The sequence below is a fragment of the Haplochromis burtoni genome, unplaced genomic scaffold (assembly GCF_018398535.1).
Source record: "Haplochromis burtoni strain Fernald_Lab_line unplaced genomic scaffold, NCSU_Asbu1 Contig_229, whole genome shotgun sequence".
Taxonomy (NCBI): Eukaryota; Metazoa; Chordata; class Actinopteri; order Cichliformes; family Cichlidae; genus Haplochromis; species Haplochromis burtoni.
The window spans coordinates 560,086-577,500 of NW_024582590.1; the positions used below are offsets into that span (position 1 = coordinate 560,086).

General features: G+C 43.7%; 1 protein-coding gene across 1 annotated transcript; it reads left to right on the forward strand.

Moving 5' to 3' along the window:
- Window positions 1-13,903, forward strand: cotl1 (coactosin-like F-actin binding protein 1). The gene is made up of 4 exons (XM_005937452.1): window positions 1-453; window positions 1,277-1,359; window positions 8,013-8,170; window positions 12,321-13,903. The coding sequence occupies exons 1-4, from the start codon at window positions 377-379 to the stop codon at window positions 12,429-12,431; spliced, it is 429 nt and encodes a 142-aa protein (XP_005937514.1). The 5' UTR covers window positions 1-376; the 3' UTR covers window positions 12,432-13,903.
- The last annotated feature ends 3,512 nt before the right edge of the window (window positions 13,904-17,415 follow it).

Here is a 17,415-nt window from a genome sequence, read left to right on the forward strand (position 1 = left end):
TGACAGCGCTTCTTTTGCTAAACGCTCATTGACCAGGAGGAGGTGAACGCAGCGTCTGGGGGAGCTTCTCTGTCTGTCTGCTGGCAACCTGATTGACTAACATCACCCACGCCCATAAAGTGGTAACATACAGGAAATGAACCGAGCTGCTAGAAGAACAGCCGTCTTTTCCCGCTGAGTCTGACCGGCTTGATTGTTCCAGTGCAGTGGTCGTGATTTCCGACTGAAGCCCGCCGTGAAACGCTATCGGTTCTAGGTCTCTGATGTGTAGCATCCACTGTGCAAGTTAGCCGCTTTAGTACCGTGTAGCTGGCCCTCCCTGGTTCGGACCCATTCAACGCTCATTTTGCCTGCCTAACACTTCTCCATCCGAAAAATGGCAACCCAGATCGATAAAGAGGCTTGCAGAGAGGCTTACAACCAAGTGAGGGACGATAACACTGACATCAATTGGTGAGTGTGCGGGCACGGTTACTAACCCATACTCCATTGAAGATTGTGACTGTTTGATATTAACGCTAAAATTACCGAAAATGAATGACACACGTGCATAACCCTGCATCTGTCTGGTGGTATTCCAGCACTTATCCACTTCGGCTACCATTAAAACACCAAATAGAGTATTTATTTGATGTGGTGTTAGTTAAAATTTTATTTCTCTCTGTCTGTTACCGCCCACTGTTCCGTCTTTTCAATGAGGAAGAGCGCAACATGAAGAGGCGGACTTGCTTTTGAAAAAGTTGAAATTGTGTTTAAATAAGCGTCGTTTGAATAAGCGGATACATGCCGAATAGCACACTACCTAATAAAGGCCAATAAAATGTAATCAGCTGTATGTTTGGTGGCGTTTACTTGTGCATTTCTGCACCAGAACTTTAAATTACCCTACGTTCCTATGCAGTTACGCCTGCTCATTGCGAAAACGCGCTAGAACGGCACATTGCGGACTGTTTCTTTAGAAAAACTGGCCAAAATGCACGCAGCGTTCGCTGTCCTGTCCCTCGGATGTGGCTGATCTGTATTCTGACTGTTCAGCGGTCACACGGCGCACTGTTATCAGGCCCGGCGGGGCAGAAGTAATTTCCTTTGTCCTGTATTCAATGGGGAAAATGTTATAGTGGTGACACTTGCAGATGGCTGATACACAGCTGCCACCTTGCATGGGCGTCTCGGGCATTTTTCTGCAATGGTGTGTGTGTGTGTGTGTGCGCGCGCGTGTGTGCATTATGCAAACTCATGTGATCCAACAGTAATTAACCCACTGTGCTCCTTCCAGGGCTGTGTTTAAATATGAGAACAACATCATCGTGCCTGGAGGACAAGGGACTGACTATGAGGACTTCAAGATGCTGTGCACAGGTAAGACTGGATCAGTTTTAAACGCAGGGCTGTGGCTGTGTAGCTGGCTGCTGTAGATTCTGTAAAACAGCCTATATATCAGGCAGCTTGACTTGGCGGGACACTAATCTTTTAAGACTCTGTGCTCCATCACCCAATGAGCCTTGAGCCTGTGACGAGGCTGTCAGAGCACTTAGCTGTGTATTCATTGTGTTGCATAATCTGGTTCACAATATCTCAGGTTTTTTTTTTTTACTACAGGGCGGCCTACATTTGTCTATTGGTGCAAACTACAATGGAAATATGTTAACTTTTAGCTTTACTCCTTCAACGAGCTGATGTTCATTAATATTTCACCTGCCTCTAACAAGAGAGCCTCCAAAGCACAAACTCTCATCGGCCGCTGTGGTGTAATGACTTCCAGTGCACAAACCTTTTATGTATAGATTTTAAAAAAACCTATCTCACTCCGGTTCCCCTTCAGAGAGAGCGAAGCATCTGCTCAGATGATGGGTGTGGCAACTGCTAATGCAAGCTCTTTAAAGCTTCAGGGCCTCCTGTGTCTCTCTGCTTCCTGATGTCTAGAGCTCACATTCCTATGTTGAAATCACTCCTTTACAACAGTGCTTTACATGTAACTGCTCAGCTGCTGCGTTCGCTATTAGTTCCTGTTCAGTGATGACACGCACATCTCCCTCTGTGGGCTCGTTTGCCTTATTTAGCAGTGAAGTTGTAACCTGCAGAAAAAACCCTGTGCGTGCGTGCGTGGGAGGAGCTACTGCAGACTTGAGTTTAGTGAGTTCAGATCAACTCTTGTAGAATATTGATCTTAAACTTATACTGCAGCAGGAAGTGAAAAAAGAAGATGCTGCATGCTGGGGTATTGTTTCACCAAGATCTGGTTCCTCATTTTTTAATGTAGTTTAAGACTTTTTAATCCTAGTTTCTTCTAAGAAAATGTAACTGCAATCAATGACTTATTTATTTAGAGGTATATATTATTGAGTAAACTCTTCACCATGTTGTAAAGGAGACTTTCACTTTTTAAGTCGTCCAAATGTATATTTTGAAAACAATCACCTGTAAGCCAAAATGAATGCCCACATAACCACCAGACGATGGGTGATTCAGAGATGTATCGACTTTTCATCTTTCTGTGCATTACTGTGCAGTTAAATTCAGGTGGTTCTTGTTTTCAGAAGATGAATCCTAACCAGCTTGTTAGGTGAACTTCCATGAAATATGGTTCAGGCTTGTCAGGTTCCCCTCAGGATGAATTATAAGCACAGGGTGATCTGTGCCCAGGCATAAATTGTTTAAATATTGGATGGATTCCCATAAAACATAGTTCAGAGGATACATTTTACTGGGTTTAATGTCCAGATTTTACTGTAACACCTCCAGCTAGCCAACACTTTTACATAGCCCTAAAATATTTGAAGACCTGCTGACTCAACTCGGAAAAAGGTCTAGTGCAGACATTCATAGCCCCCAGGGGACGAATCCGAATTTCCCTGTAGTTTTCTGGACCTTTGATCCGTCTATGGATTTTTATGGATTGCTGTCTTAAAACTAAAATAAAGAATTCTATTTATTTATATATTTCCACCTGTGTCACGGCGGTGCAGCGGTGTCGCCTCTTTACGAGAAGGCTGTGGGTTCTAATCTGTCGCTGAGCACGAGCTTGCAGCTTCCTCCCACAGTCTGTAGGCATGAATGTGAAGTTAACTGGTGAGTGTGGATGTGGGTATGAATGCTGCTTTCTCTCTGTGATGGCCCTTTGATGTCCTACCCCACATGCTGCCACGTTTCTTCTGGAAATAAACGAAGATGCACATCTGTACGTTTTTAGCAATTTCCAAACCTGAGGTCTGATCTTTTTAATCAGTTGTGTACAAATAGATCGAAGTGCTAATTATAAAAGGTGGTGTGAGCTCATTAGGAGGAGTCCAGCTGCCTTGACCTCACCGCCCTCGGGCCTCGCTGTTAGCGTAGATTAAAAACACCAAATTTGGACACAGTCGACATGCTGGTAACACCACTCCTTGCCTGATCCACCTGACACCGTCCACAGGAGACGGCTCTGGTTGCTTTCAGAGGGGACGGGCGGGTGTGCTTGGGAAGGCAGGGTGTCGCCCGACAACTGCTGAAATGAAGGCACTTAATGCAGAACAACCTCTGTGCTGACAGGTCGCTGTTCTGCATCCTCATCGTGTTGTAGTTTCAATGCAGATTTGTCTGCAGAGTCAGCATGGCTTTAAAGGAAAGATAAACCAGGAAGAGAAAGGCAGACGGAGGAAGTGGGAGGGTGTGGTTGAGCGCCAGGTCGGGTGAGGATTTGTCTGTACTGGTTTTCTCTCTGGTGGCTCAAACAATGATGAGAGCCATGACAAAGAGTTCATTAATCGCATATAGCAATATTTGGATGTGACAGAGATTGATTCACAGACATGTCTGAGTCAGGTGACTGCTTGTGCAGTGAGGTGTTGACACGAGGGATGTCCTCTGTGGCTGATAAGACTGTTTGTAGTGGCTGGTCCTGTCCTGACAGCCTGTATCAGCTGCTCCAATGTAAAGATAAGACGTTTCACTGTGAAGACTTCAACGCAGCAGAGACTTAAAATAAGCCAGTTTACATCTTCAAACCAAAGCCACTGAATTTCCTGCTGAAATGCTTCCTCGTCAGGACATCACAACTTAATAAACCTAAGATAAAATCGCTTAATGTTGTGTTTTTCCAAATAGTTGATTGAATACATCAGAATGCACATAAACAACCTTTTCCACTTGGATTGGATTCACATGTCTGTACTGTGGCTTTGGGTCGATACAGAATACTGATCAGGCACCAGTGTTAACCCTAAACTATGTCCTTCACTGGAAATCATTCTTTTATATATAAGGTAGCAAAATATAGCAATAAATATGGAAAAGGACATAATCGCATTCAAGTGCAGTTACAGTTTCCCAGCACGTGGGTTAAAATAACCGTATCCTAAATAAAGGAATGGTGCATCCCAGCAGTACAAGGAAGTGAGGAATGACCTTTCACCTCTTTGTCACAATAACTTCACACAGGCCGTTATAAGCACCACGTGTGAATTTGTTGATATCAGCCAACATGTGACATTCAGCCAATATATCAGTGCAGCTTTTTACTCTCCAACTTCTTCCAGAGAACCGAGGTGTACGTCAGAACTTTTAATGACCCATTTTAAACTTTTCATTCGAATAGAAAATAGTTTAGCTTTTTTCCTGATGACAGACTTTTTTATAAAGCTGTTGGCATCCGATACTCCACTCCACTGGTGACATTTCCAAACCAATAGATCACAGGTGGAGAGTGGAAAGTTGGCAGAGCTGCAATAACAGGAAGTTGAAAGAATCAGAAAACTTTATTGATCCCACAGGAAATGATGAAATGAAAGTGAAATTTGAGGATGTGGAATTCAAAGGCACTGTGAAATATTAGGGACCTTTTCTTTTCTGGCACATGTACAGATGCGGTGCCCGGTCGTCACAGAAAGGGGTGACGTTAAAACAACTTTTAGTGAAAAGCGAGGAGCCCGAGCCAAACCCTCCCTGCAGCCAGCGGCACTCAGACCCGGGTGGAGGGACGGTGCTGTTGATGCTTCAGGGCCGTGTTGCATCTAAATGCTGCCTGGTGGAGCTTTTAATGTGACACTGAAATATTTTGGCTGTATTTGTGCCATAATCTGAGATTTGTGTATCGAATGCTTCCATAAGTCTTTGAACTTTAGAGCTATTCATTCAGCCTTTATTTGGTTTGCAGCTGAGTCTGTATGTGTGCAGTGCAGTTATTCCCAAAATGAAACGGCTCTTTGCCCTGCAGCCCACAGAGAACAACATCTGGAAGATGGTAATGAGTAATCTGTGGAGCACCTGAAGGCAGGGCGGGCAGGAGTGTGTTTATTGGACAATGTGTTGACATCCTGCAGGCGTGATAAGGCATCTGCACTTTCCTTAAAATTCAAATAGAAGTCCTTTCCACGTTCTCTGACTTCTTAGACCAAACAAGGCTCCAGCAGAGTGGTATGCTGGATTTATGCTTCTGCATTGGTGTTCGCTTGTGGCTCTTTGGGCCTTAGAGAGAGGCATTGTGGGAATTCAACCAAAGCAGTTGCCGCACAGACGCGCTTGGTGTGCAGTTATTTCTAAAAAGCAAACGGCAGGTCAGCTGACGGTGACGATGCTGTGGTGCTGATTGGCTTGAAAAGTTGCTTTGAACAGCAAACGAGGACTATTTAGCTCCCCACAAAGAGGAAGAGAGGCTTTTTTTTTTTTCTTTAAGCACGTAAAGACGTTTCACTACTAACAAGTTGTTAATACTTTCTGAATGCTTTAGTTTAGCCACTAGCATGGAGAACAAAGGGACTACGAGAAGATTAGTCGTCATTAGTGGTTCTTCCACATTTTTTTCCGATGCTGTCCCCTTTTGACTGCACACGCCTACAACATGTAGATGTGGGTCCCACAGCTACAACAGGGGTGGGGAACTCCAGGCCTCGAGGGCCGGTGTCCTGCAGCTTTTAGATGTGTCCTTGATCCAACACAGCTGGTTTAAATGGCTTTATTACCTCTTCAATTCGTCCTGACCTTCTCCAGAGGCCTGCTAATGAACTAATCATTTGATTCAGGTGTGTTGACCCAGGGTGAGATCTAAAACCTGCAGGACACCGGCCCTCGAGGCCTGGAGTTCCCCACCTCTGGTCTACAGCATGCAGATTTGCAAAGGAAAAACACTTGTCTTCTCCATATTTAGGTTTTGCTATTTTTTTGTGGTAAGAACAGAGAAGACCACCTTCTGCCAAAAAGCAAAGGAAGCATCTCCAAAAACGATATTTGTAGAAGTCTTCAGATGCTTGTGATTTATAAACCAGGACAGAGAAGTTCCTGTGAAACTTACAGATCATGTAGCTATATCACTGCTCTCTGTCCATCAGCTGTCTCCAATCATTTTGTAGGTAACAATGAGTCCTAGCAGTCATTCTCAGTTGGTGTCTTCAGAGTTTAAATAGGTTTAACTTAGTATTTAAACCACTAAGCTTCCATGCAGTTATGGTGTCTGTTTATCAAGAGAGATTACGCTCTGATAGGTGTTTTTGATTGAATTAACCATTTCACTTATTTTCCAAGTACCAGTGCCAAATATGTGTTTCACTGTCACTAATGTAAATGCTTTTCTTCATATACCAACTTTAACTGAACATCTTCGGCTTCTGGACTGTTAGTTGTTGAAAGGTTTGGTAAAACTGAACCTCCAACTTTTCAAAATTCTCTGGAGGGGCAGCCAATCAGAAGAAAGTTTGCTTAACAGAAGGGGGAGGAGCTAAACTGTTTTAGTCAGAATGAATTGAGGGGTAGCACCAAGGCCCATCAAAAGATAAATAAGGACCATTTTTTGAATTATGAATAGAATTCAAGAGTAAATGTATGGATGGCAAAGACACCGACCATGATTTTATCAAGTTCTTGATTCGTCATTTTGTCTGTCAGATGCCAAAAAGAAATAAAAGACGCTGCTTGTAATTAAGCACATCTTGTGGTGATGTCGAACATCAGTCCAAACAGTTCAAATGTATTCAGTTTAATATCCTCTGAGGAAAAGAAAACAATGAAGTCCTCAAATGAAGAAGCTGAGGAAAGAAGAAAATTAGGAAGGATTTGGAGGTTTTGAGCAAAACGTTAGTCTCTGTATATCTATCTGTACATATGACAGATAACACACTGCCTATATAAAGTTAAAGAGCTGACCACAATGGAATAAAAAGCTTGAAGACTTAAAAAACAGGTCAGTCAATTTCGTTAAGGTTTTTTTTACCACCAACATTTATACTTGAATTTTATTCTTAGTACAGAAATTCTGAATTGGTGCATGGCTGAAATTATTCATCCATCTATTCAAATTAAGTGACCGTTCCTTAATCTCTACTCAGAATTTTGAGTTAGCAGATGAAGAGCACATTCATGATTTTCTTAAGATTTGGTGGAAAGCTGCATCTGAGTGGAAACCCAGGATCCCGAGGCGGCGCGAGTCGGACAAAAGAAGCAGCAGAAATGTTTGTTCGTTCATGTCGGCGCGCTTGTTTGTATTCGGGCGTTATTCTCAGATTGCAGTGGACCACCGTGACAGTGACAGGCGTGGTCACTGGGAGGTTTGCGACACAACCGCAGGGCTCACAAACGATTTTACTCATCTAGTCTACTGACCTGAATACTCCCCGGCTGCACAGACGCGCTCTCACAAAGCGTCCCTCTGGTGTGCTGGGACTGTGCCACTGGGACAAAAGCACACAACTCTGCACAGCAACGCTTAAAATGTAAAACTGGTGATCAAAGCACAAACTCTACAGTTACAGTTTTAACTGATCGATGGTGGCCAGTTCTGAATAGACTAATAAAACTTAGTGGATAGCATTGGGTTGCATAAATAAATATCCAGCGATGTGTTTGCAAATATGAAAATAGCAATAAGTTATGTCCGCATGACAACAGCCCAGAATCTAAAGACAATTAATGCTTAATGTGTTGTATTTCTTTGATAGTGTTTTTTTATAACTCCATCTGGTGCCATCCTGTCTTCCTCACTGATTGGTTAGTCGATGTGTTCGGCTTTAATCTGTCTTGACTCGTGCATTCCCGTCTTCCCTCAGACGACGCTCGTCTGTTTGGCTTCCTCCGGATCACGACGGGAGATGCCATGAGCAAACGAGCCAAGTTCACCCTCATCACCTGGATCGGGGAAAGCATCAGCGGGCTGCAGCGTGCAAAGATCAGCACGGACAAGACGCTGGTCAAAGACATTGTGCAGGTCAGTGACTGGAGAAAGTAGCAATTAAAATAATGGTTCCTTTGGGGAAACTGGTGGCTTTGCATTCGCACGACACTGGATTCAGAACAAAAACAACGGAAGGATAAATGTGTTATGGACTCTTTGTATTTCTGAGGCCATATTTAAAGGTGGACACAGGCACTCTGAGGTCACCCATCGGTCAGCGCCCCACAGTTTATCAGCCAGTGTCAGTTTTGACAGAAATTTTGATTTTAGTTTCAGTCATAATGTAGACAACTGAAGTCTCTTTGCTTCAGTTGACTAAATCAGCGGCCCCCAACCCCCGGGCCTCGTTCCAGTACCGGTCCGTGAGTCGTTTGGTACCGGGCCGCGAGAGTTGAGGCTCAGGTGTGAAATGTATGGTTTTCAGGGTTTTTATCGGTTTCCAGCGTCATTTTGTTATCGTTTTTATCGTTAACTCGGTGTCCCTGGGTCTTTTCACGTGTGTTATGAATAAATCTTCTTTTTTTCGGTACCGGTACTAGTTTTATTTTGTTGTATTTATCCGCGACACCTTAAAGGCCGGTCTGTGAAAATATTGTCGGGCATAAATCGGTCCGTGGCGCAAAAAAGGTTGGAGACCGCTGGTCTAAATGGCATGAGACTGCAGTCGTCCAAGTCTAAAGTTGATTCAGCTCAAAAAAAAAAATGGTGTAAAAGTTTATTATGTATGGTGAGAGTTTACGGAGTGTCTTATTTTGCTTGTCCACACTTCTCTTCCTCCCATGTGTTGACATTTTGTTGTGTTGTCAGGAGAAACGGGGAAGATGGGTGCTAACTTACTTAAGCTAATTAACTTAATTAGCTTTGATTTATATTTGAATCATTGACAAAGTGTCAGTACTTGTCATTATAGTTTTTGTCCTCATGCATAAGAGTTATTTAGCTATGTCAGAAGAAAGTGTGCCCTGTTGGGTCCTATGATGAATTATTGGTCAACAAAATTAACACTGTTGTTAGGTGAGACTATCAAGCATGACATAGAGCTGCGTGTATGAGCTGTACGGCTGCAAAGTGAAAACCTTGGATGCCCGCTAATGACCATTTAATTAGTAACAGACTAATAAAGTTCTTGCATTTAGCTCGAGTTAGCGGTGGTGAAGCCTAGCAAGTGACCTTTGGACAAAATTAACGGTACATGTGGAGGTTTGGTTTCTGATAGAGACGGCACGATATCACTTTTTAATGTCCGATTCCGATATCATAAATTTGGATATCTGCCGCTATCGATATGAATCCGATACAGCGCATTTTGTAATCAATAAAACTGTTTTTTTTGTAAATATCTTGCTGCATTTTGTATAAGTTCATACTCAAGTTTTAAAAAACAAGAGACTGAAGCTATTCTGTTATACCTGTATGCAAAAAATACACTGCACCCGAAACATTTCATAGTTCAGCAACACTGATCAGTCTAATAAATTTAAACCTGCACCATCCTCCCTATTCTGGTATTTTAAAGAGTACTTACCTACCTAACTAATAGGGCTGCCAACTCCCAGCAAAAATATTAGGGAACCACCCCCCGCCCTTAATCGATGTAATCAACTTTAATTTAATGCATGTGTAAAACAAATGCACAGAATCAATTATTTTTCTACAATAATTAAATAGATTCAACATCTTTCTTCAACAGAATTGCAGACTGCACAGATGGTACCAAACGAAAAAGTACTATAGCTTACCTGGGTGTATATTAGACTTATTAGTTACTATCTACAATAATGGATTTCTATACATTTAATCAGATGACCACTTTTGTTGTAAGATTCAGATAATTATTTATTCAAAGTTTTTAAATGACATAACAAAGAAAAGTATGTCTTTGTGCCCCCCTCTCCCTGTTAATGCCCTACCTGGCCCCCGACAAAACTTTGCTAGACCCGCCCCTGCACAGTTACCAGCTGTCAGCTACTTAGAAAAGGATCCTGGTGTTATTTGTCTCTCAGAAACAGTTCATAACTTCAACTCATTCATGTCACCTAAAAGGTAAACCTGTGTCTCCATCACAGCTCTGATGATCCAGTAAGGACATCTCCTGGTTTCATCTTCATGTTTCCCTCTCACCACATAACCAAACCGACATCATGACCAGCAGCTTTACAGCTGTGGCTCCAGCAAACATCAGCTGATACTAGAAATTAATATTAAATAAATTCTAACAACAGCTGATCAAGCTTAAACGTGCTGCTGTTGTTTGTCCGCTGGTCTCCTCTTTCTGGTGCAAAGTGGGCGATAAACAAGAAAGACGGGACTTGCGGCAGAAAAGCCGATCAGCTGATCATTGATCAGTTTCATGTTCATGTCAGGGATGAACTTACACACTTGCTTTGCTTCTCTGGGATAGTTTTTGCCGAGATGAAATGCCGCGGTTAGGAAGCATGTGGCGAGGCTCCAAATGCTCCAACAGACCACACAGGTGTCGCAGACAACAGCCGCTCTATCACGTGACACATATTGCCCCGATGCGAGCTGGGTTACGCCAAGTAGCGCGTTTTGTGAGGTGATTTTGTGATACTTCGGATCGGATTACATTTTTTATTTCTCTCTGATATCCGATCCAGTAATTTAAGTCGGTATCGCACCGATACCGATACGTAATATCGGATCGGTCCATCTCTAGTCTCTGATGACTGTTTTTCAATGTAACCTTTATTCGGCTTGTGTCATTGGGGTTAATGATCACTTCTGTGGGGAAACCTCCCACCAGAGCAGGATGACAGTAAGTCCATGCAAATGAAATGATGCTGAAAACCAAGTGATGACAGTAAAATCAGGAAAATGACACAAAACAAAGACAAACGATGAGGTTACAGGATACGGTCTGTAAGGGATATGCAAAAATAAATGAAGTCTGCATAAACTTTTATAAACCACAGAAGAAATTCAGCTCTTGCCATCGGATTTCTGTAGTATCAGAGTAATGTAGTTAAAGCTATCCGTGCATTCATGAGTTCTTAAGAAACGGCCGTTTCAACGTGACAGTGGTGACAAAAAAACAAAGAAATCCAGTGGACTAGAAATGCTGCACTCACCTGCAGCACAACAACACAGCACATTAATGAGCTTAAAGAGCGCGGCTGCATTTACCAATTACCAAATTACCAAAGAGGCTTATATGTTGGTGTTAACAACGTCAGAGTGGCCAAAACATTTTTAGCTTTGAATTCACGCTGAGCTGATAAAACGCGGCAGGTTGCTCAGGACGAGCAGCCAGTTTGTTGGCAAACAGGAAGTCGATTCAGTTGTGGTTATTACTGCGGAGGAGGTGAAGAATTACAGGATTAAAACCAACAAAGTAGTGTTGAAATAACACCTCGGTTCAAAAATAATATGGCTTGCTAGAACATGTGACTACCTCGTGCTGATGAGCTCCAGCAGTGGAACATGCTGCATGACGGGTTTTGGATGCAGAAGACTGTATTAGCTGTAATAATACAGATAATATCGGTGCCTAAATTAAAGTTGTTGGTGACACTTGCAAGAAATGAAGCGTAGCTTCGCCCACCTACACAGGAGCTGATGATAACTCACCGGTAGCCTGTCTGCAGCTGCTGTAAGCTGCTTTGCAACCCACCTCCACCCCAGAACCTCCTTTAAATGCTGTCTCAGACTTGATTAACAGCAGCTGCTTTCCCTCCGCTTATGCATTCAGTACATCTTCATGGAGGGGCAAATGTCAATTTGTCACTAACTTATTATGTAATTTAATTTTTCCCCCTATTTCCAGTTCACCTTTTAATTTGTATTAAACTGTGAAGGAGTTTATTGAAAGCATCCTCATAATGCGCATCTAAATACCGGCTGCTTATCGTAGGGATGCACGCCTGTAATTAGGCAGATGATATGGTGTTCATTATTGTCAGCAGGTCATATGTATGATGTGGGCTCTCGCCAAAATTATTTTAGACATCTCCAGTATCGTAGCAGAATTTCACAATCGAAGCTTCATGTTTTTAGAAGATTTTAAAGAAAGTTGTCTCTTGGATTAACTGCTGGACTGAGCAGAGAGAAGTATACATGTGGTCATAAAGTATGCTCGAGTAAAGTCCTGTTAGCTTTGAGTGTTCTCATGTAGATGCGTTCTGGTACCGCTGGTCTTCTCTGATCTTCTCTTCTCTCTGTGCAGAACTTTGCCAAGGAGTTCATGATCAGCGACCCGCGGGAACTGGATGAGGACTACATCCGCACAGAGTTGAAGAAGGCCGGCGGAGCCAACTACGACGCCCAGGCCGAGTAAAGAAGTGCCACTGGAAGGGTCGGGTCAGGGCGGAGCGGCTGTGGGTGGCGGGGTGGGCTTGGGTTGTCTAAATGGGGGGGCGGGGAGTGTTGGGACTGGGCTGCTACCTCTCGGGGAGAGGGCAGGGCAGGATGGAGAGGGCACTAGCTTACTGAGGAAAAGCCTCTTTGGATGTGTCCACATCTGTATCAGGGTGCTTCTGTCCTCGATTTGTAGGATAAACAGCTGGAACCAATGCAGCTGCATAACAGAATATACAGGTTAACCACCACAAACGTGTACTTAAAGCAAGCATATAAGCACTCTTACAGGTGTCCTCTCCTTTCTGACACCCTGCCCTCTCCCCAGTCAGCTCATGGTTGGTTATCTACTGTGCTGTGCGTCATCATCTCACGCTCCTCCTCGTCTCAGCTGTCGTCCGGCTTCAGCGCCATCCGACTGAAAGCGAAGGAGGAAAATGTGGAAAAACTGGAGGGCTTCACTTCAAAGATGCCCTGAGAGCGGCTCATGTTATTAAGACTGTTCACCGATAAGAGCACAGCAGACACCCCTCGCTTGCAGGCATGTGTTAGATACCAGAACATGCTCGTAGTCTTAATACACTGTACCTCCAGGTGGAAGAGATCTCCATTTTCCCAACAGTATCCTCGGTGATGGTTGGCGGCTTGTTTTGAGCAAGCTTAGCGTTTCTGCTGAGTGCACATTTAACTGCCTCTTCATCTCCAGCCAGACAGCTGTGTTTGGATTACAGCTTCAGAGTTCACTGTAATTGATCCTCCTCTGAGCTGTGGAGCCTTCTTGTCCCTCTAGTTTCTGTTTGTCTTTATCCGTGTCAGCTGAGATGGCAAACAACCATGTTCGTGGCTTTGGCCTGTATTTTGCTATAGAGGCACAAAGGAATGACTAATATATTGATCTGTAAGCATCCGTTGCAGTCGGCTATCGCCTGTTCGCCTCAACCTCTGAGGATAGTGAAAAATGGAGGTCTTTTCTTCTGGTGTCTCATCTCATCATCTACCACTGAAAGGTATCCATGCATACTGTAACCTACTGTGTTTGACTGCCTTAGTCTCCCATGGAGAGAGGGTCATCATGGGAGCTTGTGGACACTACACTGTGATTGGCTGTCTTCTTTTACATGTGGGCGGGATGTGGGTCTGAGCCCGTCGTCCTGACCCAGGAGCAGCCACGTCTCGGTTGTAGCATCTGTTTTTATTTAGGTTCAACCCTCCCTTCCCCCCCTGCTAAAAAGGATAAAATAGGATTGTATTTCTTTGTACTTTTCTTGCTTTTGAGATGAATTTTATTTTCTCTGGAAAGTTTTACTTGATCATTTTTGTTTTTTGGTTTTTTGTTTTTGTTTTTGTTTTTTAACATTGGAACAGGAAAAAAAAAATCATGCAAAATTGAAATAAAACAGAATGGGCACAAGACCGGTCATTTCAAAATAAAATTTGATGTTTTTTCCAAAACCTAGTGTCTCCAAAGTGTCTTTTGTGTCTCTTAACCTCCATTTTTATTACGACAGTAACCCAGCAAACACATCTATGTTGGCCCAGAGTCGGTAGGTGTGGGTCAGCAACAGGATTGTGCGTGGAGGGCAAGACCACACTCGTCAACTTTGCATCCTCCTCCGTGTGTCACCAGCACCAACATCTGTGAAGGCCTGGTTGTTTCCTCAATGATACACATCTGCCCCGTTCAGGTGGCCTCCTTTTGTCTTGCTTATTTCAGCAAGATGATGCTAAAGCGCTCCGTGCACGTGAACCGTTAGCCTACGTAGGCTAACCCGGCGTGCCTGCAGTCCATACCAGTCTGCATCCGGCACATTATGAAATTAAAAAGACAAAACGGAGCAAAGGCAACTGAACAGCAAAAATATAATATGACGCAAGAATGGGAAAATATTATTCTTTCAAAAATGCTGTAATTAGTCTGCCCAGTTCCCAAAGACTCTTTGAGGTAACGCAACACGGTCCAAAGATGCTCCTGCCTCAATCAAAATGAGCTTTCCCAGTTTGAACTTTTGATGTTTAAATGATTTAAAAACCATCATGTGTATATAAGAGTTTTACACACCTCCCCCCTCCGCTTGTATTGGTTGCTCTTTATCGAACATTGCTTCGTATTGATTCAATCCTTGCAGTCTGCAGTCATGACTTGGTCACATCTAGTAAGTCAGCATGTTAACGGAGAATATCGATGCACATTCGCACATTATCACTTTCAAAAGCAGGTTTGCAGCCAGAGTGACAGCTGCTGGTGTGTAATAGGTCAGTCGATGGCTCCCGGCTGTTCCAGCCCAAACACTGTCTGCGTGTGTGTGTGTGTGTGTTGTTTGTCCTGTTACAGCTCCCTGTTGAGTGGATGACTGTTTGTTTGCTGCTGATCAAACACTGAGTGATTGTGCATACAGTAGGCTGGTGCCTGCCTGCTGGGTGGTTGCAGCAGTGTGTAAAGACTAATGGCAGGTTTCGTAATGACAGAGCTGTAAGGAAGTGAGTAGTGGATGCAATTTGAGATGTTTCACCATCAGTGTGTGTGGGAGTTTGGGCGAGTTGAGACAGGCATGCTGGGACCACAGTGTTGAAGCTGATGCTCTTAAGATTTAGATGAATTTGCCTTAAAAATGAGTGGATGGGCCTTTATCACAGCAGACTTGTTACAGCAGATCAATGAAGTCATACAAGGAGGAACCACTTGTGTCTGTTGTGTAGTGCAATAAAGTTTCTTCCTTTATTTTCAGTTCTCTTGCCCACAAGGTTTTAAACGGTTGTCAGCGTTTTCCCCACGTCTCTGTGTGAATGCTGCTTAAAATAGACCCAACACAGAGGCTGTGGCGCTGCTTTAAAGAGGACCCACTCTGCTCAGTGCTAACTCCATACAGGGATTCTTCTAGTTTTGTAAATTCATAGTTTAGTTTAATCTTATGCTGGTGCTGGGTGCAGCCCCACAGTTCTTCATGTGTCTGACATAAGCGATTCAAGCTCCTCCCTCTTTAAACAGCCCTTAAATAGAAGAGGGTGGGTGGGGCTTCTGTGCCACAGACAGGAAATCACCTCTCAGTGACACCATACAGATCCAAGAGTAAAAAAACCAGTTTGGATCTGTATGTTTGGTTGGTTTAAAGGGTTTGGTTTGGTTTGGCGGTTTAAAGGAGATTTTGGTATTTGCTGATTTGCTGGGGGATTTTCCCCTCTGATCCTCGGCTGCTGGATTATGTTTATCCCCACACCCCCAAGAGATTTCCAGACATGTAGGTAAAAGAGTCTCGGCTGCAGATGACCCCTCCACAGGAACATTCACACCAACACAGCAATAAATAAAACAAGCCTGAAATGAGTCAAACATTTCTCATTCTGAGCTTTTGTCAGAGACCCACAGCACAGCTTTATGCACAAATACCGGATCATGGACCGGAGCGTTTATGGACTTTACTCCTCCGGAGAGCTCCTACTTTTCCCCCACAGTGCACGAGAACCATGACCCATTCCCTTTTAATTAAAATCTTCAGTCCGACTAATTAACAACGCTCAAATGAAAAAAGAAAAACAGTTTGTTAGAATTGCACTGGTTCACTTTTGTGCACAGTGACTTCCACAGTGGTGTTGCGATTGTTGGCCTCTTCTTCCTTTCACTTTTGTGTCTCGCATGTTCTGACAGCTCCAAGCGGAGGGGGCCAAAGGTAAAAGCATGCACAAGCATCTATCGCTTTCTTTCAGAGAGGGATTTTTTTTTGTGCGTGTGTGTAAATGTTCCTGTAACCAGGAAGTACAACTCCTTTTCTGGAGTGTGCCTGGCCAAGACAAGCAGCGTTAACTGAGGATATTTTTGATAACAGGAAAAGCCGGGGCTCTGCGAGAAAAACTGCACAAACACAGGAGAAGCTGCAAACTCCACACAGACGGGTCGAGCTTGAACGCAGCTCTCTCTTACTGTGAGCAAACTGCTAAGCACTGAGCCACTGTACCAGCATGCAGGACTGTAGGAGTCTGAACAAGGACCGTCAGATCAGTCCCTGCAGAGCTGGCACTCCAGTCCTTCCTGCATTCTTCAGACCTCCTCAACACAGCAGCCCACACAAGTCATGTGCTCTGAGAGAGAGAGAGGCAGGAATTGTCCTCCACTCACCCCACATATCTAAATGTTTATGTCATGATGCTGTTGTCTCTTTGAAAATTAATTATTCTTTAATTATTCACCTCTTAAACATCAGTTCCTGCCTTTTAACAGCTCAAGTAATGATTCGGACTATTCCAGTGTCATAACACTTCATACTTTTATGTTTTGGAACATAATAAATAAAAACAACCTCAGACGAGTTACAACACATTACATATTTATTTATGCATTTCACAAAAACTAAATCAAATTGCAGAAGCAGGCCATGTCCAAGCATTCAAGACACTTGGCAAAATTTCCAGAAGTGGACGTCCCAGCAAATTCACCCCAAGGTCGGCCTGTGCAAGGAGCTCCATCTCAGGCCTCAGTTAGCATGTTAAAGGTTAAAGTTCATGAGAGTACAATTAGACGAAGGCTGTACAAACATGGCTTGTTTGGAAGGGTTACCAGGAAGATGTCCTTCGGAATGTCCTTTGTCCCTTTGGAGAAAAGTAAACACCTCATACCGGCTGTCAGCACGGCGGTGGAGGGATGATGAGTTGGCCTCCTTGCAGTCACAGTATACCAAAGTGTCAGATGTGAGGCCGCGTGTCCCGCAGCTAAAGCTCAGACCAAACCGGGTCATCAACGGGACAGTGATCCAAGCTCAGCAGCAGATCTCCAACAGGACGGCTGAAAAAGAAAAGATGGTGGAGCCAGAGTCCAGACCTCAACCTGACTGAGATGCTGTGTGCTGCAACCTTCAGTGAACTGAGCCAACAATGTAAAGAAGAGTGGGCCAAAAATCCTCCACAACCATGTGACAAACCTGCTAAGCAGCACACGATTGTTATTTCTGTCCTTATATGTAAAAGTTTAGAAT